Here is a 21,647-nt window from a genome sequence, read left to right as displayed (position 1 = left end):
TTTTCACTATAACCTTCTCAGCTACCAGCGTAAAGTGTTCAAAAAGCACCAAGTAAATGGATGTAATGAAAACGGGAAGGCCAGTTTTGTTTTATTGTATTGTTGTTGCCGTCTTTGTTTTTCCTGGCCACATATTTTTATTCCATTTCTCGTTCTGTTCTCTACAGTGCTTGGGGCATGGGAGTAGAGAGGGAGAGAAAATTCCCCAGATGAAGACTGGCAGATGTAGCTGAAGGGCCCCCGGGACTCCAGTAGCAAAAGAAAATGAATAGCAGAGTCCAAGGATGTTATTTCAAAAAGTGGCTCATGGTAGCTTTGTCAGCAGAATCTTGGAGGAGAAACCAGGCATATTTATTCTCTCTCTCTCTCTCCCCCTCTCTCCCTCCACCACCTCCTATCTCTCTTTTAACTCTGTCTCTGCCTGCCTATCTATCTATCTATCTATCTATCTATCTATCTATCTATCTATCTATCTATCATCTATCTATCTATCTATCTATCATCTATCTATCTATCTATCTATCTATCTATCTATCTATCTATCATCTACTGAACTACCTTCCCACTTATTTACCTGCTATGCCTACCCCGACCTCTCCTTCATTCCCTGGTTCTGCTGAGTCCCAGCAGACAGAAATATGGAGGTCTTAAACATAATCAGGGAGAAGTTAGCCCTCATGAGAACTCAGCTTTAGCCCCAATTCCTGCCACTCTGAGGTGTCTTTGCTGAGAATATGAATTAAGTCATCTTAGAGAATAGATCTTCTGTGATCTTATTATAATCTTACCCTCCCTGTCTTCATGTTGGAGGGGGAGAATGTGGTATGAGCAGTCAAGCGATCTTATCCTCAAAAGGATGTGGTTTCATTATTCTGTAGCTAGAGCGTGGGGGCAGAGGGGCATTACCCTCTGAGGTATAAAAAGCCCAGGCTCCTACTTCTAGCTCTGCCACCATCTCCCTCTGTGATCTGGAAGCAGACTCCTTACCGCCTCTGGATCTCAGTCTCCCCTTAGCTAAAATGAGTGAAGTTGTTGGCATTGTACACACATCATCTTGTGAAATAAGTGCAACAACACAGGGTAAATATATTATTTCCTCCTTTTCTTTTCTTGGATGAGAAAATAAAGTTCAAAGAGGTTAGGTTAGCTTATTTAAGTCCTATAAGCCTATATATGACAGAGCTAGGATCTGAACCTGGCTTTGCCTGATGCTGAAACTTGTGCTTTTTGCAATTCCCTTGACTGCGTTTTGAAAGCATAGAGTCTGGATTAATGGCTGGTCACTCTCGGATTGGGTCTACATTTTATTATATGTTAAGTTGGCCCCGTTCACCAAGAGGTTGGAGCTACTGAGAAGTGCTGAGTCTGTCTTCTCTCCATCCTTGAGCTGCCAGGCATGCTACTGGTCACTGGAGTCCTCAGCTGGCTCAGACTCATCCTTAAATAATTGAATTATAATGAATTGATTTATTCTGGCTCTTTTGATAGTATTTCACTATGTAAACTGTTTGCTGAAATAAACAAGGGATTTTTGGAGCTTGGAAGGGGTTCAACATTCTGTTGCCCCTGAATTCACAGACTCCTTTTTCAGATAGTCAGCATCCTAGAAATCTAAGTTTTAATTCTACTTGACCCTGGCTCTTTCTATTTGGTGGGGAGAGGATGCTGCACAGTGTTTTAAGTGAGTACTGATTTCACAAGGTGATTCCATCCAACCAGCTAGAAATAAATTGACCCCTTAGAAGAAGAATCTTTTTCTCTTGACTGTTATTCTAGAATGTACAAGCATGTTTATGTCCATGTCCTATGAGAGTTTTGTGGGTATCCTGAGAGGTTGTCCTGGCTGGGACAATCATTCCTTTCTTTTCTTTTTGTTGAAGTATAATTAACATACAATGTTATTTTAGTTTCAGGTGTATGATATATTGAGTCAACAGTTCTGTACATCACTCAGTGCTCACCGTGATAAGTACAGTCACCATCTGTCACCATACAACATTATTACAGTGTTTAGGACTATCGTTTCTGTATTACAGATGGAAAGCCAGAGGCTGAAAGGTGAAGCTAATTGTGCAAAGTTATATAGCAAATCTGAGGGACAGAAGTCAATTCCTGATTGGAAATGGGGCTCCACTCTATTGTTTTGGAGTAAATAGGGGAAGGATGTCCTAGACCAACCAGTATCTTTTGGATGACCCTATGTTCCAATATGCTTGGGATGTTCAGATTTTCCCAGGAAATGTGCCTATTGCCTGGACATAGTTTTTAATAGCATCTCGATCACTAGTTTGGATGATGATTTTAAGCGCACCTGAAGACACTGCATAGTAGGGACCAGATTTCAAGAAGCTCAGTCTTCCAGAGGAACTGCAGCATGCAGATAGGATGGCACAGTTAAGTGTTAGGGTAGGGACCCTCATAAAATAGGAACCCACACAGGCAGGGGTATTTAGTTTTGCCCTAGAAGTATTGGGAAAAGAGCACAGACGACCTGACATTTGAGTTATTGAAGGATGGACAGGGGGATCTCTTTCAGATGGCTGCATTCTGATTTCTCCTTGTGTTGTTCGGTGCAGAACCAGCAAGCCACGTGCATGGGTCCTGCCTCCTTGGAAGGCACCTGCCAACTCCACGCTTCCGTGGTCTGTGTCCTGGCCCCTGAGAATCACTGCAGCCAGCTGCAGCTTTAAGTTGTCCAACTCAGAAATCACTGCTGTGATTTGAATTACATGGGAGCCTGAGAACTCACTTGGCCTTTCACTTTAACCACCAAGCCCTGAGGAGCATAGGCCAGTAGACAGGAAGGGCTCCCAGAGGCCCGGCACGCGGACCCTCTTATCTGCTCTAGTCCAGAGGGGGAAAGGGATTTGTCTTAAGGAACAGAGCAGTTGAGTTACAGAGCGGGGACTGAAGCCAGCTCCTCCGATGTATCCGTTCCTTCCTCATGTGACACTGGGACTCTCTTCGGAGCTCAGTAAACCTGTTTGCCACTGTGAAGTTCTGTGGTGTCGGATAATGTACCCAGAACTTGGAAAGTGAAAGCCTGAATTTGAAACCAGGATCTGGCATGAACACACTGTGTGACTTTGGGTGTTATTGTTTTTAAAGAGTTTATTTATTTATTTGAGAGAGAGAAAGAGTGCATACACATGAGTGGGGGGAGAGGCAGAGGGAGAGGGAGAAGCAGACTCCCCGCAGAGCAGGGAGCCCGATGCGGGGCTCAATCCCTAGGACTCTGGGATCATGACCTGAGCCGAAGGCCGATGCTTAACTGATTGAGCCACCCAGGCGCCCCAACTTTGGGCACGTTATTGAAGACACATGGGATCTCGGTGTCCTAATCTGGAGGACTGAAATAATTAAAATAATAATGCCTTCCTCACAAGGTGGCTGTGGGGCTCACTTGGGGTATAATGAAGTGTTGGTGAATCTGTGTGTGTCCAAACATATATAGCACAGGATCTACGCTCTAAATTTTCAAGTATGCATACACTTAATACAACCGTAGGCACAAAGTTAGCTGTAAGTGCGATGTTTTATATCCTCTTGTATAACTGCAACTGTATACCCACTGAACAGTAACTCTCAACCATTTCCCCCTCCCCGCCAGCCCCTGGTAACCACCATTCTAGTCTCTCCTCCTATGAGTTTCACTCCTTTATATTCCTCATTTCAGTGGAATCATCCACTAGTGGACCTTCTGTGTCTGGCTTATTTCACTTAGTATCGTGTCCTGCAGGTTCATCATGTTGTCACAAATGGCTGGATCTCCTTTTTTAAGGGTGAATAATAATCCCTCGTGACTACTGATGATGGGCATTACAGTGCTGATGATTCTGCTCGTCTGATCCCACCACTGTGGATTTCAGCTGAGACCACAGAACAAATATCTACCTGTTCTCTCCCTTCTCTGTCCATCTCCTGCAGATGAACCCAGCCGGTGCTATTTCCATGATGGTGATGGCGTATGTGAGGAGTTTGAACAAAAAACTAGCATCAAGGACTGTGGGGTCTACACGCCCCAGGGGTTCCTGGATCAGTGGGCATCCAATGCTTCAGTATCGCATCAGGACCAGCAGTGCCCAGGCTGGGTCATCATTGGCCAGCCGGCAGCCTCCCAGGTAAGCTCCCAGCCACGTGTGACATTTCCTACAGACATTCTGCATCTCTGCTCGGCCCCTCCGGGCTGCCCTCCTCAAATGTAATGTCACTGGTCGTGGCCCCCTGACCATATCTCTAACCAAATGTAATCCTACGACCTCACAAGTACCATTTGTCAGGGATGAGACAATGGGATGGTTAAGTGCAGGGGACATCAGCATAGTAGGGTAAAGCCTGTCCTCCTGTTTCTCTACCTGTTATAATTCATATTTGGTGAAGGAATTCCATTTTGGATATGCCGCTGGAATTCAATGGGTTAAGACTAAATTCTTTTTGGGGAGTCCTGCTTTATTTGTTTGGAGGGGGGTGCCAAGTTGTGTGCTCTTTGAGCACTCACCTGTGAATTAACTCTATCATGAATTTGCTGTGTGACCTTGGACTAGTCTCCCCACTTCTCTGGGCCCCATTTCCCCCCATCTTTAAATTAGAGGGTAGTTGAGCTTGATGATCTCCAAGGACCTCCCCACTCTAAAAAGCTGTGACTCACTCCTCAGTCCCCTAATGCACTATTTATGTTCCAGGATTCTTGCCCCAGGGGACTGCCAGTTTAGTTGAGGGAACAAGAGATTGGGGCCACCAGCGCTTGTGTGATTCTAGGGATGGCCGTGCTGTCCCCAGAGCCCCCTTTCCAATTATCCTGCTGAGCAAGCACCTGCCTTCTTCCGAGACTCCCATTTCCCAGAGACACGACTCAGTGCTTCCAACCGCCTGGCCTGGTGGCCATCTTCAGAGGCCAGCCTGCTCCTGGCCTTGCAGATGAGTCATTATTCGCAGCCATTCCTCTCTCATATTGCTTCCCTGACTCGGGGTGGGGGGTTCAGCCTGATGTCTAGATGAAAGAGAGATGTGACCTTCCTCTGGGGCCCAGTGAAAATCCCTGGATGAGGTACAAGATAGGTCCACTTCATTTATAAGTCGCAGTGTTTATTTGGCCATTTTTTCATTTGTCTGTTTGCTTGTGTTTACATGCATTAGATTATTTATGCGTTTGCATTTGTTTCTGACTGCCCGAAGTCGGGTGGAAGGGAGTCTTGTATAGTGCCAGCCTGGTGAATGAATGAATCAAGGAATGAATGAATGAGTGAGTAAGTGGATGTCTAGGGTTCATCCTCCCCGTGCCACCTGTGTACTTGCTGAATTTTTCTTTGGTTGCACCTGTCACCTTGAACCCGAATTACCCAGGTGCATGTCTTGCTCTCCCTAGGCTGCTCATTCTTGGAGAACAGCTTTGAGCTACGTTCACTTTTGCCCTCTCATCTTCAAGCACAGGCCAAGACAAGACTAGGTGCTCCGGAAACATGTGTTTAATTGACTGTAGATACTTCACGTGCACACACGCACACTGCTGCATGCAGATGAGCACTGCCAAGAGAAGATACTGGGGCATTACCTCTCTGTGGCGTAGAAGGTCCTGCTCGGGAACAGCAGGGCTGGCCGGCAATAGAGCCAGGAATTCCCAACTCAACACTGGCAACGGGTTCTAGAAATGTTTAAAAAACATCATTCAAACAAGGGAATTAACACACTCAGAATCTCATATGAGCAAGAGCTGAGGCAGCAGCTTGTTTCAAAACCACCCAAAGTGTTATGGCTGCTAAAGTAAGAAAAAAGAGAGAAGGAATTGTCCAGCCTTAGCACTTGAAAGGAGAATTCACGGGGCAATTATCCCAGCCTTTTAAGGAGGGGCTGTCAGGAATTATGGGTGATGATCTCTTCCTAAACAAAAATCCAATTTCAAAAAATCATTATAAATACTAGCTCTTCGATCTACAAAGAGGAGATGAGGAAACAAAATCATCCTGTTGAATTATTCATTGTAACCAATTTTATTTTAATGAAATCGACTAGGTTCCATTACTCTGGGCTTGGACATAATCTTTGTTACAAGGAGACTTCAGCTGTAACTAAATTTGCCGTAATGAGATCAGCTCACTGGAGAATACAGGGTCAGGGGAGGGGATGCGTTGCTGGCTGGGTGCAGGGCCAGGCAGGCAGCCTGGAGGGCGGCAGAACAAAAGTCTCCTGAATTCCCCCACTGAAAGCAAATGCCTAGAAGTCACTCACGCACTGCCCCCACCATGCACACGCACGCCTGTCCACGCGCACACAGACACGGAGCCTGCGTGATTCTAGGCAAGGTGTTTCCTGGAGGGTAAGGGTGGCTCCCTTCTGACAACAGAGAAGAGGAGGGGGACTATAACCATGGCCTTCATTGTTACCGTGTGTGCTGATCAGAGGAGGCTGCTGGTTAATTTTCACCCAGTCAGGGCTTCCAGTGAAGAGGTTGATGGCTTGAGAGAAGGAGCTGGGAGGTTCTTAGATGCACCACATGCCCCTCGCCTTCCCCCAATGCAATTAAGTTTTTCCTTTTTCTTCTTCCTCTCTTTCTTTTTCTGTCTCTCTTCCACACATGCATGCACGTGCATGCACACACACGAAATTCCCATGCAGGAGCCTGGGTCCCGGGGAGAGTGGGGTGGGGAGGGTCATGGAGGTGCACCAGCCACTGCATTGGACCCTCCCGCACTCTGCAGCCCATCCCGCTGAGTGGCTTCCCCAGAGCCACACAGCCCAGAAGTGAAGAATCTAAGATTAGGATCTTGCAGAAGCTGCCAGTGAGATTGGGAATATGCGGCCACCTCCAAAAGTCAGAAGTCAGTGGACACCTGGAAAACCACACTGGGAAATAGGAAGAAACGTGGCTGGGCAGATCCTATCTTTGGTGTCACTGTGCAAAATGCCCTGAGGCACTTGGATTCTCCTCTAGCAGACTCCCGGGTGCTGCCTACACCTCTGAGTTCAGGCTGTTCTCAATCCCTTCGAGGTGGGCTGTTGTGAGGTCCCCCGGTGGTCGTTCACTGGGACACTCCATTAACTTGGGGGAGGGATGAAGTGACCACGGTTGTTCTTCGTTCCTCTTTACAAGGCAGCTTTGGCCACGCTCTGTCTCCCCCCCTATACTATAAACATGGTAAAGGCAGGTGTTTGAAGGATAGGTGCCTACCTCTGCACTGATGCCTTTGGGAGAAACCAGGGAGAGGAAGAACCAGCCCCTGGGCTTGTGAGGTGTGAGGATTCTATCAAGAGGAGCAGCCCCGTCAGAAGAAGTTGGCACATTCTCACTGGGATGGCCACCGAGCTGCACTCATCATGCTTCATGAGTCTAGAGAATTTCTGAAAGCTTGAGTTTCAATTTTGTGAAAGCCCTTTGTTCTAATAATTTCCAGTCTTTCACGTGTCCATTCTCCTCCAACAAGGTCCCCAAATTTGGTTAGGGCTACACCATTCCACCCCAAGCCTTGAGTCTCCTATCCAGACGTTATCGGAGCCATCAGAACCTCCGGGTGTGCAAATTGGGCTGACCACCCTCTCATAAAAGACATTCTTTGGACATTTTGGCCATGCACCTTCCCAGCCCGGCTGGAATTCAAGAAGTCCCTGAGACAGAACAAAAATGGAAATGAACCAAAGGAATGAAGTTATCTCTCTTCAGGGAACCTCAGAAATGGTTTGGGTTAAGTGCTTGCAAAAATTTCATCTTGTCCTCATTTTGTCTCCATGTTTTGCATTTCTCTAGTGCTTTACACCATAGGCTGCCAAAATGAGATGCAGATATTCCTTCATCCTGCCCCCACCCCCAGTGTTTCTACCACAGTCCATTTCCTCCTATCTAGACAGGCACCTCCCTCCTGCAGTGGCCTAAGAAGGAAATGGAAATACTGACGACCTGGAATGCGCAGGGCTCTCCAGGGATTACAGACCTTCAGTCAACCAACCAATTTATTTGGTTAATCCTTTGAGGGTAAAGCCTAGACTAAGCATTTCCAGGGCAGTGGTTTCAGGGCCAAAATAAAACCTTTCTAAGAACGAGAAGCATCCATAGGGGGACGGAGTGCCTTGTGATCTACTAAGCAGGCCATGGTAAAGCATTCAGGCTGAGCTGGTGGTTGAACGGGAGATCCCTGCCTTAGAAGGCAAGTGAGAGTCTAGACACCTCTCCTTCCTTTGTAATCAATTCTCTGATGTTCTATTCTATCCACCCATTTATTGGGCATATGGGTCCTTTGCCACTTTACCTTGGGTTGCTATGACCAGCTTCTAGGCATGTCCATAATACTTAGGGCCTCCATTAAAATAACAAATCATAATTTGTCTTGAATTATGTATTAATTCATTTATTCATTGGTTATATATATATACATATATATATTCATTGGCTATAGCAGAAATCTATTTGAATCTTAAGCTGCGGAACAAGAGTAGGTAAAGAGGGTGGAGGGGGGGGTTTAATGGAAGTCACATGACTGGCTTTGCCCCTCCTCTGATTTGGGAACCTTGAGCAGATGACTCCTCTGGGAACTTTAGTTTCCTCTTTTGGAAAGTGGGAATGACAGCATCTACCTGGTGGACATTGAGAGAATAAATGTAGAGAAGACAACTAGCCCTGGTTTTTTTCCCCACTTACTGGGTAGTTCAAATGTTAATTCTCTGTCTCGGTCATGTTAGGCATCTCCCCCACACCCTCACCCAGAGGCCACAGGGACCCACACTTCTGTAGACATTCCGTTGAGTCAGACATAGTTGTGTTAGCGCCTGTCTCCCGCCACCTCAGGACTACACCAGGCATTTTAAGAAACTCCAAAGAAGCGCTGGTCCTTTTGCTGCCCTCAGAGGGCTCACCATTTCATCCGGAGGGGTGTGTCCTACTAGAGATAGCTGCCAAAGACCCAAGAGTGAGATCCGGAGGGAGTTCCCCTGAGGAAGAAACCACAGTGCTATTAGCTTACTCAGCCAGCAGGGATGAGAGCCAGCACGTGGGTAAGGAAAAGTCCTTCGCCCACTTTCCGAAGGCCTTGCACAAATTATAAAAATAACATTTATCAAGTTCATCCAGCTTCTGCCTCAAATTCCTTGAATCCTGCTGAAATTGCTACAAAAGTAGGAATCGCTGCTCTCACTTCCCAGATTAGGACAGTGGAGCTCAGAGGGTTGGGTGAGCAGCTTTGGGGCTCAACCCTGTAAGGGGCAGAACCAGGGTGCTGACCACTGTGTTCTTCATAGGAGCTCAGGTGTGGGACGAGGCAGCTCCCGCCTGCCGAGAGCGACCCTGGAGAAGCAGCTGGGAGAACCGGTGTCTTTTGCATCTTTTCATACATAGTGCACGTTCAAGGAACACCAAGAAAATGGAATTTGCCACACCACTACCTCAAATATTGCCCCCATTGTTTCTAGCATATGGTGTAGACTCCGCCCCACCGTTTCTGCCATGCGGTATAGACTCCACCTATAGGCATTCATCCTCTTAGGTGAAGTCATTTAAAATGTGTTTATGAAACGATGGGAGGACTATAGGACATGTCTTAAGTTGCCGACCCCAAAGGGTAAAAAAGATTTCTCAGATCTATGCCTAATTTCTTCTGGGTTATGGGAGAAAGCAAGAAGAAAGGCACAAAAAGGACAGTTGTGGATGGAAGAGGTAATTTTGCTCAGATTCCGGGTGTGTTTCCAGGCGTGTTGTAAGCCTTGTGTTCTACGCAGGAAACCCTGCAGTCAGTAAGAGACTTGCAGGGTGTGTGCACTCCTCAATGGCCGCTGAGCCCAAGCAGGAAGCAGGGGCCATTTCTCGGTGTCTTCTTCATCCTCGCGTCCCGGGAAGGGAGCCGATACCCACTGGGTTCTCTGGACACAAGAGTAAGAAATCTCCATGAGCACTTGCATTGCAGTATAGGGAGTGTGGTGGGTCCAGGGAGAGACACAGGGGAGGGAGGTGGAGATGGACAGACAGACATCAAAAAAAAAAAAAGCCAATAAGAAAGAAGGGGGAAATTGAGAGATGCGCTTCTAAAGGTGTGCCAGGACATCCTTCAGATGACTAGAATTTAGACTTTATCCTAAGTGCAGGGGGGAGCTCTCCAGAGGTGAGAAGCAGAGGGCTGACAGAATCGGACGTCCATTGGAGGAAGAGGAGAGACATCTATTGAACACCTCCTGAATGCCAGACCCTTTACAAGGGCTTTAAAGCACATGAGCAAACTGAGAAGTTTCCCTGCCCTCTCACAGTGAAGAAACTGAGGCTCAGGGGGCCGAAGCACCTCACCCACAGCACTCCTCCCCTTTCCTTCTGCCTTTCCTCACACCACCCTACCGGCACTTCAGGGAAAGAGCCTCCCTGGGAAAGTGTGCCCAGAGCAGCAATTCTCCAGTGCTGTTCAGATGATCTGATTTGCAAAGGACAGAGAGAAATCTTGGCCTCAACCCCCCAGTGGTGAGGTCACTTCTGAGCATTCTCCTTTTCTTGCACGTACCTTCACCAAAGCGTGCCTCTCTCCTCACTGGTGAAATGGGACAGCATCTGCCTGTGGTGGAAGGAGGAGGACAGGCGAAAGGAACACACTGACATTTCAGAGAAGATTCCAAGCAGTTTTCCCAAATACCCATGGGATGTGCTTTCTCCTGGTGGTTTATGAATAATTTTTCAAGAGCACATGTGCGAGTCATCTAAGGAGACAGAACAGAAAGTCCCATGGCCCGTTACAGCCTGTCCCATTGATGTGGGGCACCAGAACCCCCTCCAGGAGAATCAGAAACAGCGCCTGCATCAGAACGGAGCCCCTGGGCTGGTCACTGTGACCGCTCTGAATTTGTCATGGCAGCCTCGGCCTGGCAGGGACTTGAAGTCGGCAGAATTATTCACGATCCCCGCAGAGGCGGCCACCACCAGACTCTCCTCCCAGCCTTCTCCCCTCCCCTCCCTCCTTCGCTCCTTCACTCCTTCTCTCTGTTGGTATTTATTCCAACTTAAGAAATGCCAGGCATCACGACTGGCCCTGAAAAGCTTTGGATAAGGAGAGTTTTAAAGAAAACAAGGTGAAATTTAGGATCAGGTACATGTGGTTTTGGGCTCTGGGGCCCACCACTTCCTGGCCCTCTCACTTGGGGCATGCCAGTTCTCTTGGCTCCTGCCCAACTTCCCATCCATAATCTAGCAGTAATAATACGTATATGGCAGGTACCTATCAGGGGTGAGACAGTGGATCCAGAACTGTGGTTTTTTTCCTTCTGAGAGCAACTGAGAGATTTTCCATTGAAATGCTTCTTCCTGCCTATGAAGTTTTAGCAGTTGAAGCATCCAGTTAGGAATGACTGAGTGTGGTTATTTATTTATTTATTTTTTAAGGCATACTCTTTGGGGCACAAGTTGAGAGAGAGACTTTGAGTCTCTTGGTCTTACTCCACTTAACGAAGAATTGACTTTGCTTCAACAGCTTCCCCCAACCTCTCAAGCCCCTATCTGCTCTGAAATGATTCTGCTCTCTGGACTGAGAATCAGTAGAATCGTGTTGTCCGCCTACTATGTCCAAAGCATCATTTTCAAAAGCCGTGGGCGGAGGTCGAGACCAAGCCGTGAACCCCGGCCCTCAAGCAGCCTGCGTGGAAGAAAGGACAGGGACCCTGAAATCGGACAGGCCAGAAGTTGGCAGGGTGCCGTGACCCATGGACAAAGGCAGCTGGCCTCAGAGGGCTGTCCGTGGAGGGGGGGGTCGGTGCGCAGGGTGGGGTGGCGCCTGTGTGCCGAAGGGGGTCCGTGGCCAGCCCTCGAAGGCGAGCACCAGCCACGTCCTGATAGGCCGGGATGGTGCCACGTGGAGCAGGGAGGGCCTGGTTTGAGGAATGGGTCTTCATCTCTTGCTTGGCAGTGGCCTCCTGACTCGGAGCCCAAGAACAAGCATGGCTCTGTGGTTTGGGGCTGCTTCCACCGGTTTTCTGTGGAGAGCAGCCCTGGCCCTGCCAACCCAGCCCACTGCCCCTCTAGGAAGATTCCTTTGTCTTCCCTCCAAGCCTGCCCCGCTCCCGTCATCAGGGCTCCACGTCTTCTTTCCCCACTCTCAGACTCAGGACCAGACTCCTTCCTTCTTTCCATCCCTGGCATTCACTCAGGGCCCCTTGGGACCCCTCTCCATTCTTGCTGTTCGTTTTCATTTCTTTCTTCTCTTCCTTTTTTTTTTTTTTTAATTGTTTCTGTTTTAAGTGGGGGCACCGGCGTGTAGCCAGCATGGCCTTGGCTGTATAATTTAGTTTCATGTTCTGTACCCAAGAAACATGTAAAAAATGTAAACAGCGTTCACCCTCTGGGGCGGCAGTGCGCTTGGGAAGCAGCAACCAGTCAGGCTTGCTGAGCCCGCTGCTTTGGCCGTATTGAATTCTGTCCCCAAAACCACATACTCATTTCCCTATGTCTGAAAGTAAACTTTCTCAAGCCAGGCCCAAGGGATGGGGTTCTGAGGGGAGCTGAGGTTTGGCTGCGCCCAGGATTTTGTTTTTGTGTGTGTGTTGCAAGCCCCCTGCTCCCACCCCATCCCACCAGCCTTACTTTGTGAAGTCGCCTGGGTGTGTTATCTATAGACCTAGACCCAAAAAAGAGCCTTCCACCCTCTCTTCCACCCCCAGCCCTGGGTTTCTTCAAACTCCCCTAATGTTTCAGCCAGATCCAAGTCCCAGGAGGTCCCGGGTACATTTGTGCACGGTCCTTTTCCAGGGAGGGATGGGCTCCTCCGGGCTTGGGAGAGGTGTCCCTGCCCAGAGGCATGCTTCTGTGCCAGGCTGGTCCCACAGAGATTTCCTGGGCTCCTGCCCTCCCCGGGGCCCTTGCCCACACCGGACCTATCCGTGCAGCTGGTGGACAGGCGCGCTTGGCTGGTACTTGCGTCTCTCTCCGTCCTGGGTCACAGCAGAATTTGGCCAGCAGATCTGGTCTGCTGGCAGGATCCGGCTTTCAGGAATGCAGCTGCTGCCTGAGTGATAGTCAGGTCTGCAGGGCTGCCTGGGAGCAAGGGGTCCGGGGAAGCAGAGAAACCGGCAGGTGTCGGGGAGCTAGGGGCAGGGGCTTGACGTTCCAGAGAAGGTAGAAGCCTAGGAGCCCAGGCTCCAGAGCAGCTGTCCCAATAGATCTGTCAGTGCTAGTAGACATGTTCTATATGTGCACCATCCGATAGCGTAGCACCTAGCCACCTGTCGAAATGTGGCTCGCACAACCGAGCAACTGTTCATTTTACTTAATTTCCGTTTAAGTAGCCCTGTGGGGAGAGTGGGCTACCTGTTGGACAGGACTGATCTAGAGTCTGTCACATCTCGGAGCTACCACGTACAGGGAGGTCTCAGGGGGAGTTACTCAGCCTTCTCATCTGTACAGTGGGGGCAGTAAGCGGTAATTGTGAGAATTCCAAAAAATAGCACACGTAACGCACTTGGAACGGCGCTTGACCTAGAGTAACTGCCACCTGAATTCGTTCAGTTCAGTCATTGCCTTTACATCCTTTTAACCAACCTGGGGAGTAGGAACCACGTTCCCGTTTCGTAAATGTGGAAGCAGAGGTTCACACATGGAGGGACAGGAGTCAATCCGGTTCTTCCAGGGTCCACACCACCTGTCCCAATCAGTTGTTTAAAAATAATATTTATCTCTTTTCCAGAGTGAGATAGGACATGTTAATCTTTTTTTTGTGAAACAGTGTCTTAAATCTTTTAAAATGTGCATATACCTTCAACGGAGGAGTTTTGCCCTTGGAGTACATTTTCCATAATTCACCATAAATATGGGTGTCTGTGGTCTCTCACCTGCCAAGCTTTCTGTATGGCTTCCTCTGGTCTGTAACATCCAAAGGCCTGAGCAGGCAGGGCCATGCACGACCCTTGCCAGCTCCTGTGTGTAGCTCACTGCCTGACAGGGGCACTCCAGGCAGAATGGGCGGCTGGCAATCCCCGGACGGGCCCTGGGGTTTCCATTTCTCCCGCCCGAGGGAACCATCGTGCACCTGCCCACCTCTTGGAGGCTGAACTATCCTTCGAGGTCTAGCTCAAATGGCGTCTCCTCCATATGGCCACCTCTGAACACCCACCCATGTGCAGCCTTCACTCTTCTGATATCACATAGCCCTCTGGAACCATCCAATGACCCAGAGCACAAGCTGCCTTCTGCTTTGCATTTCCTGCATCCACAGCTTTTCATACCAAATGCCCCGTGAGCAGCTAAGGATTCGGGCTCTGTCTTTAACATTTAAGGATTTCCTGTGCCGACCATAGGGTTTGCTGCCTGGAAAGTACTCAGAGGGTGCTTCTGGATTCACTGAATGAGGCTGTTGGAAACAAATGTCTGCTGAGTGATGTCTCCTTTATGATTGGCTTAAATATACAGATCAGTGTCTGTAAGTGATTCCCTTGTGGGGGAGGGCGTAGTCCCCTGATACGTGCAGTGGGTGACCAGAGTGAGGGAGGGCCTTCTTAAGTCCCCTGCTTTGTCCCCTCCATTGCCGACGGGGTGCGTGCCATCATGTGAGTCGGGGGAAGGGGTCCTGAAAGCCCACCCTGGGCCCCAGACTGAAATTTTCTCTGCTGCTCTGTGCCTCCACGAGCCCCCACCGCTCCAGAATGTTAGCCACACAAGCGCATTGGTCTTCGTTGTTTCCAAGATGAAAAAGAGGGCCCAGCACAAAGTAGGCGTGTGGTAAATATTTATGACCGAAGCTGCACTTTGCTCTGTTCACAGCTTTGTGCAGAAAGTAGGAAACAGCTTCCGGAAGCTGGGCTGCAGGGTAAAGGCTCTACCCTTTTGCGTCTTCTTCTTCCGGGAGAGATTGGTGTCTCAGTGAGGTCCCAGTGAGTAGATGACTACAGAGGTTGATGGAACCATAAGGGACTGTCTTTTTGGCTTGTGAGCCTGGCTTACCCTCTGGAGGTCTCCCAGTGCGAGGCCCAGCAGAGGAGAGTATGAAAGGGAAAGAGATGGACTGGAGGGAGGAAGACTAGGTGGAGGGAGGCGGAAGAGGGATCCAGAGTTAAGGGGGAGGGGGGAGCGGTGACTCAGCAATAATAAAGGACAGTGAAGGGAGGAACCTGATGGTCATGACAACAGTTGATCACAAGGACAGGAGTCAAGTGAATGGCAGGCGAGCCATAGGGGCTCCACCCAAAGCCCCTCGCTGTTCCGGAGCATATACACCTGCCAGCCACTCTGTGAGGCAGGCGCTCACTCCCTCGTTTACAGAGGAGTAAATGGAGACTCACAGAGGTTAAGTAACTTACCCAAGTTTCTGCAGCTGGCCCAGGGGTGGGGCAGGGAAATCTCAAGTTGGAACCCAAGCCTGTCTTCCTCTACAGCCTGGAAGAAAGAAGTAGGGAGGGATGAAGTAGGGACATGTTAATTGTATGTCTAGCAGGTGGGGCATGCCAGAACGTTTGCATGTGTAAGGGTCCTTCTCCAGGGGAGGTACGAGCATCTCATTTTGCAGTGGAGGAGTGTAACCCTCCCAAAGGGTTCAAGGTCATGCTGTCAGCACAGGGCAGCAGCTGAGATCCCAGCCCACATCCCTTTGACTTTAAGATGTGTGTGGCTTCCACCACTCAGTGGAAGGTTCAGGGACATGGCAGGTGGAGGGATGGTCGAAGAGTTCATAATTGTGGGTCCCAGGTCCTGCTGCTTCTTTGACACTCTGCTTTCGTGCGGATGTGTGGGGCCTCGGCCACCCCTGGGGGAAAGCACCAGTCTGCACGCTCTCTGTCCCCCAGAGTAACCTGCTCGTGGGGTGCTGGACATGTAAGTCAGCAGTGGCCATTGGGCACTTGGTGGGCAGAGCCCCCAGGTTGCATGTCACAGTCACCGGCCCTACCTCTGAAATCTGGAGGGCCAGGCCAGAGAGCAATGCTGCCCTTGTCCTTGAGGACGAGAGCCCCTATTTGAGCTTCAGGCTCAGCAGGACACTGTTAAAAGCCGAAGCAATCCCCGTCCTCTTGTTCCTTGCATGAGTCAGTGCCCGGCATCCTTTGGGGCCTCTTTCTAGGAGAAATCAAGCTCAAGACTGCCTGGGGAAGAGCACTGCCTGCTCTGCAAAAGCAAAGACAAGGGAGCCAATCCCTCCGCGGTTTCCAGCCCTGGCTCCCCAGGGTTATAGGAGGGGATGAGGGAATCCTGAGCGCTGCAGTGAGACCCCAGGGTTATAGGAGGGGATGAGGGAATCCTGAGTGCTGCAGTGAGACCCCAGGGACCGTGCACTTAGTGTGGCCATCTTGGCATCAGGTGGGGGTTCCCTGCAGGGCATGTGACTTGGACTTCATCGTGGACACAACTTAGAACACACAGGTCTTAATTAGGAAAGCTGGAGAAGAAGAGGAAGGAACGGGGAGCGCAAGGAAAAACAAAAAAGAATGACCTGGAAACTCCTAGTTTTATGAACTCGCGAAAGTGTTGTTCTTTCAACACACAGATGTTTTTAAGTGAAAAATCACTCCTCTGACCTTTCTTGAATAGGCCTACGTGGTCAAAACTGCCATTAACCACTGTTCAACTAGCTTGGATGTGGTCAGCGCTCTTCTGGTTAACCCGTGAACATCTCAGGGCTCCCGGAGAGAGGCCAAGAAGAGGTTTACAGGATGCCTAAGACATACCGCTTGGGTGTGTGTGGCTCTGAGCTGAGTGGTGGAGACTTCCGTGTTGCAGGACTTCGCTCCAGAGCCGGCTATGTTCTCCACTCGAGAGCCAGGAGAGAGGGCATTTTGGATGGAAGCTACCTGGAATTGTGTTCTCTGGGCTTTGGTTCCTGATTCTCCATAGGTGGTTTCCAGGTGCCAGATTTAAAGCAGACAAGCATTGCCCAGTCCCATTCTAGAGTCACGGTATCTCAGTATTCTGGGCTAGCACTGGAAGTGTTTCATGCTCAGTGTACTTCTCCAGAACTGGCAATACCTCTGGGCTCTGAAATAAAAATCGTGGTGCTTCTGGATTCCTATGTGGAGTTGGTAGTGTCACAGAGAAAGTTTCATCTTTCGCCGGCAGCGTCTCTGTTCCCATCTCGAATTGAATTAATACTTCGGTTGAAGCTAACAGTGCCCCTTGATCTGATCCAGAGTCTACGCTGCTTTTACCGATCCTGATCTGTAATTGATGAAATTGCATGAATGGCTTTCAGTACAAAGACTGGGAAAAAAAAAAAAAAAGAGAGAGAGATTTGGCAACACAGAAAGATAGCGGCATGCTTTTAAAAAGCCGTGTGCTCAGAACTGTGCTTGCAGCAAGATCTGCATCTCGAACTTTGTCCTTCATGCTTCTGCTGTTGACATCATCTGGGAAACTGGGTTTGTCATGGCTCAGCTGTGGCCCGTTTTCCCCCTTTTCTTGCCTCTGCTCTGGCCTCTGCTCTCCAGAGCCCATGTGACGTTAGGAGTTTGAGTTTCAGACCTGGCCCTCAGATACAGATTGCCCTGGAAACTTTTTTTGTCCGTGCCCCTCCCTCAGCCCGAACATACCTCGAACACAGATCCAACCACGCTGTTCTCTGAGTATCTGCTTCTAGAGCCCCTTATCTCCCCCCCCCACCATGGGAGCTATTTGTGAGAAGGGGTTTTACCTTTATTGCCTTTTAAATCTGGGATCCATCTCCGCCCTGTAGACCAAGGTGAATAAGGAACCTACGTGTAGTAAGTGCTATGTAACTGTACATTGAATTAAGTGAATAAGTGAATGAATGAATGAATGAATGAATGAATGGAGAAAGAAGTAGAAAAATTCGAGGTTTGGCTGGAAAAAAAAAAATCTGAGTCTCCCAAAAGAAAACTGAGATCTCTGGGAGCCCCTAAACCCCAGCCTCTCAGCCCTTAAGAATTTCAAGAAGGTCCCCGCACGCACTCTCCTAACCCCGTCAGCATCTTGCTGTTGGAGGAGGCACATGTGCCGTGAAGTCACCCGCGGACCATCTGGCTGGGGATCCCGTGTTTCCTCTGCGACGGGAGATTACGTAAGCTGGACAGCATCCTCCAGATGTTAGCAGTTTCTGCTCATTTTTTTTCCCTCCCTTCTCAACAACAATAATAATCATTAAAACAAACAGAGGCCTCATCCCCTACCCACACCCCTGAAATTACAAACAGGTGGACCCAGATGCCCTTCCCCTCCAAAGGCCTCCCGGTTCCTCAGCGAGGCCGGCCCTGCGCTGAGCCGGACAGGACAGCCAGGCGAGCTGCCCTGGGGCTTGGGCCACAGGCCTCAGCAACGGGGACGTGGGCCGTGTCATGAGAAGTCCCTGTGCTGGGTTTTCCCTCTCCCGGGCTCCCACCCCCAAAGCCTTGGCCTCCAAGTTAAATGGATGTATTTTGGAAGACTAGGTGGCTTAAGAGATTAGTAATGAGATCCCAAGTCTTTCACTGCTGGGTCAGGAGTTCAGAGGCGGGCCTGGGTGACTGGTGAATGGCATAATTACGGAGCCGGGAGCAGGCCTATGGAGGGCCCGTGTGAAATGAGCCCAGCCAGGCCTTTCAAGGGGTGGGGGGCTGTCAGCAGCACAAAAGCCGACCGCCGCATCCGACAGTAATCACTCTCCCTTGTTAGAGGATTTACTAGCTGGAGAAGCTGGAGCCCCTGCCCAGTGTGTCCTCAGAACGGCTGTGTGGGCTCCAGCGATGGGTACAGCCCAATGCCTGGCTCGCCTGTGCATAAGGTGGGGAGAAGCTGCTCGCCCCTTGGGCTGGGACTGTGCGGACTAACGCTTCATACTGTATGAACTGGTGACCAGTGTCATTATTCATAATTCGTAACCCGATTATGTCTCACTTGGCCTCAGTTTCCCCACCTAAAAGTAGGTAAAAGTGAAGCTCCCCTCCAGCATGACACGGGCTGCATTTACCGGAGGTGAAAGCAGCTGGGGCATCACCATCACCGCCTCATGCTCACCATTCATACACCGTGGCCCTCAGTACCCTCCCCCGTATCGAGGGAGATAGACGTGGAGTACCCGGGGCCGGCAGGCGTCACACCCAGCCCTCAGCAGCCTCGACAGGTGTGGCTTTGGCATGCTCCGAATCTGTAGAGTAATCGAGGGTGGTGATGCCCGCCTCCCAGGAATGCGAGGATCTGCACGTGGAGTACGGTCGCTGGTTTCAACTTGGCCTTGCCACCTCTCACGGATGCTTTCTCAGGTCCCTTGAATAAACTTTACCTTTAGAAGAAGGTTAGGGCATCCAGTTTCCGTCCCCTAGAACCATAGAATTGATCATGAATCATTTCTCCTCCAAGGAATCTAGTTTCACTGTAAAAGCGTTAATGTGCTACAGAACAGGGATGTCTTCAGTAAGTTCTACGTCTGTTCCGCTCCAAAGCCTAGCTGCTTCTCCGTGGTCATTTAGATCAGGCTAGGGGTTTGGACCCTAAACCTCAGGATTCTGGACATGTGGGAAGGTGCACAAGGCCCCAAGATCTTAGACCCCTCTGGAGTGTGCAATACCTAATGTGTTAGGGACAGACCTCGGGGGCATTGAGGGGCTAGTCACCCCAGGGCAGAGCCCCAAGGCTGGGAGGGCATCAAATGCCAAGCGATCTTATCTGGAAGTGTCTCCTGGGTGGAGGCCTTGCTATTTCCAGAGCTCTGGGTGCTAGGAAGGAGGCATCTCTCCACTCTGCACACCCCTCTGTACACAGGAAATTCAGCTTTGCTTGATTGTCTGTCCATGCCAAATAATAAATCTCAAAATTGAAAGAAAAGCAGTCCACTCCTCCCTCCTCCTCTCTATCTCTATAAGGCAGGCATCAAAGGGGAAGGCTGCTCTGGAGGCCTGGGGAAAGTGATAATTGTTTCTAATGGTCGCTACAAGAAAGCCTGGCTTTTCTTCCTCTCTCTCTCTCTCTTTCTCTGTGTGTGTGTGTCTTTCTGTCTGTTTCTGTCTCTATCTTTTTTCAGTGCTATTAAGTATGTAAAAAGGAGGTCAGAAGAGGGGATTGGAGATGTGTGTGTGTGTTTATCTGTCAAACCTCAGTTGCCCTTAAAGTTCTGTATGTTCAGGGGGTCAGTTTGGAATGAGGGGCCAAGGGAAGCCAGGATGGACATGGGAGTGAAGAGAGGATTCCAGTGCTCTGCAGCCAGGAGAACCTCGATGTTTGGGTTTCCAGTGTTCATATATATATATATATATATATATATATATATATAGTTCATATATATATATATATAGTCAAATAAGACCAGGCATGTGAAACACTTGTTAGAATGCCTGATACAGGTTTCCTCTGCTCTCCGAAAGCAGGGTGCTCTTGCGACACCTTTTGTAAACCAAATGGCATAAAGCAAAGAAGCAAATGCTGTTAATTTATAGGACAGAATTTTTGAGTGTTCCCAGACCCCCAAAATAGTCTCTTTTAGGCCTTTCTGATCCCTGAGGCCACATCTCGCTAACGAAGCCACAAAATAAATCGAGATCAAGCACAGATGCTCACAGGCACAGGCCGAAGCTCTGGTGGCTTGATCCTGAGATGCTGAGTGTAGTTCTGGAGAAGCCCCTAGTGGGGCGGCTCTCACTACTTGGGATGCACACTGCTTCTGTAAGACTTGCCGCAAACAAACCCTGAACACCGTTCTTGCTTTTTGCCTTCTTTCATAAAAGCGAAAATCCTCTTTCAATTTCTTTTGGTTAATGAGAACAGGTACCAATTTAGGCCTTTCCCACAAGCAAAGGGGTGCAACGTGAACTTTGGAAAAGCAGGGGATATCTGTATATAGTAAAGGATCAACAACATTGTTCTTGTTGGTAATTCATTCTTTTATTCAACTAGTCTTGGCTTTAGTGCTTACTTTAGGCTTTTCACTGCCCTTGATTCTGAAGATGTAAAAGACAGTGAGATGACAGCCAAGTTCAAGGATTGCAAATAGGTTCATCTCCTAGGCCAATCCTGACCAATGGTGAGTGGCTTGCCGTAGTGTTTTATTAAGATGGATTCTGGGGTCTCCACTCAGGGCAGCAGCATGCACCATTTAATTAATGGTGTCTGTCCCGAGCAAGGGCTTGGGGGAAGACAGCACTGATGTGTGCATCAACTGGTTCAAGAGTCTCGAGGGCCCGCGTCCTCCCTGTTAACGATCAGCCTATTTCTCATCGAGGAAGTAGAGGTAATATTAATACCTTCCTCAAAGGGTGGTTCTAAGAATTAAAGGAAATAATGGAATCGGACAGGCTCTGCTGTGCATGAGAGTAATGGGAGAAATCACTGCAAATACCAGGTATTACTGCCATCATCGTATTTGTTGCCCGTTAACTGCGTGGGAGCCTGGGTGGTGGACAGGTCCGGCCATTTAGTGCTCATGAATGAATTCAGGGTCTCCTGGGGCCTTCTCTGTACCACGTTGCTGTTCCCATGTCCACACCCTGGGCTTCTGGATCAAATATGTCAGCCCTGAACCACGTGTTTGGCCGTGGAGAAGCCACCTTAGTTCAATATGGCAGCATTCACCGAGCCACGCCTAGTGGCCTGCACTAGACACCAGTGAAGAGGAGAGAGAGATCGGGCACAAGCACTGCCCTTGACTCAAGCATGGAGACACAAGGACAGACAAGAAACCTCAAGAGGGGTGACCAAAAGCTACTGGGGAGTCTCCACCCCTGGGGTGAGAAGTACAGGGACCTTGAATCAGATCACTTGGCTTTGACTCTTAAGCTGAGAGCAAGTGCCCTGT

General features: G+C 49.3%; 1 protein-coding gene across 1 annotated transcript in view; it reads left to right on the top strand.

The window, feature by feature from the left end:
* The window catches only part of PAPPA (pappalysin 1), a 240,175-nt gene that overhangs the window by 138,411 nt on the left and 80,117 nt on the right, over positions 1-21,647 (top strand). The window contains exon 11 of the mRNA XM_035016597.1: positions 3,928-4,121. Within this exon, the coding sequence (XP_034872488.1) occupies positions 3,928-4,121 (194 nt within the window). The remainder of the gene's footprint in view (positions 1-3,927; positions 4,122-21,647) is intronic.

The sequence above is a fragment of the Mirounga leonina genome, unplaced genomic scaffold, assembly GCF_011800145.1.
Source record: "Mirounga leonina isolate KUSES-001 unplaced genomic scaffold, KU_Mleo_1.0 Mir_170, whole genome shotgun sequence".
Classification (NCBI taxonomy): domain Eukaryota; kingdom Metazoa; phylum Chordata; class Mammalia; order Carnivora; family Phocidae; genus Mirounga; species Mirounga leonina.
Note: the sequence above shows the minus strand (reverse complement) of the source record. Positions and strands in the feature narration are given on the sequence as shown.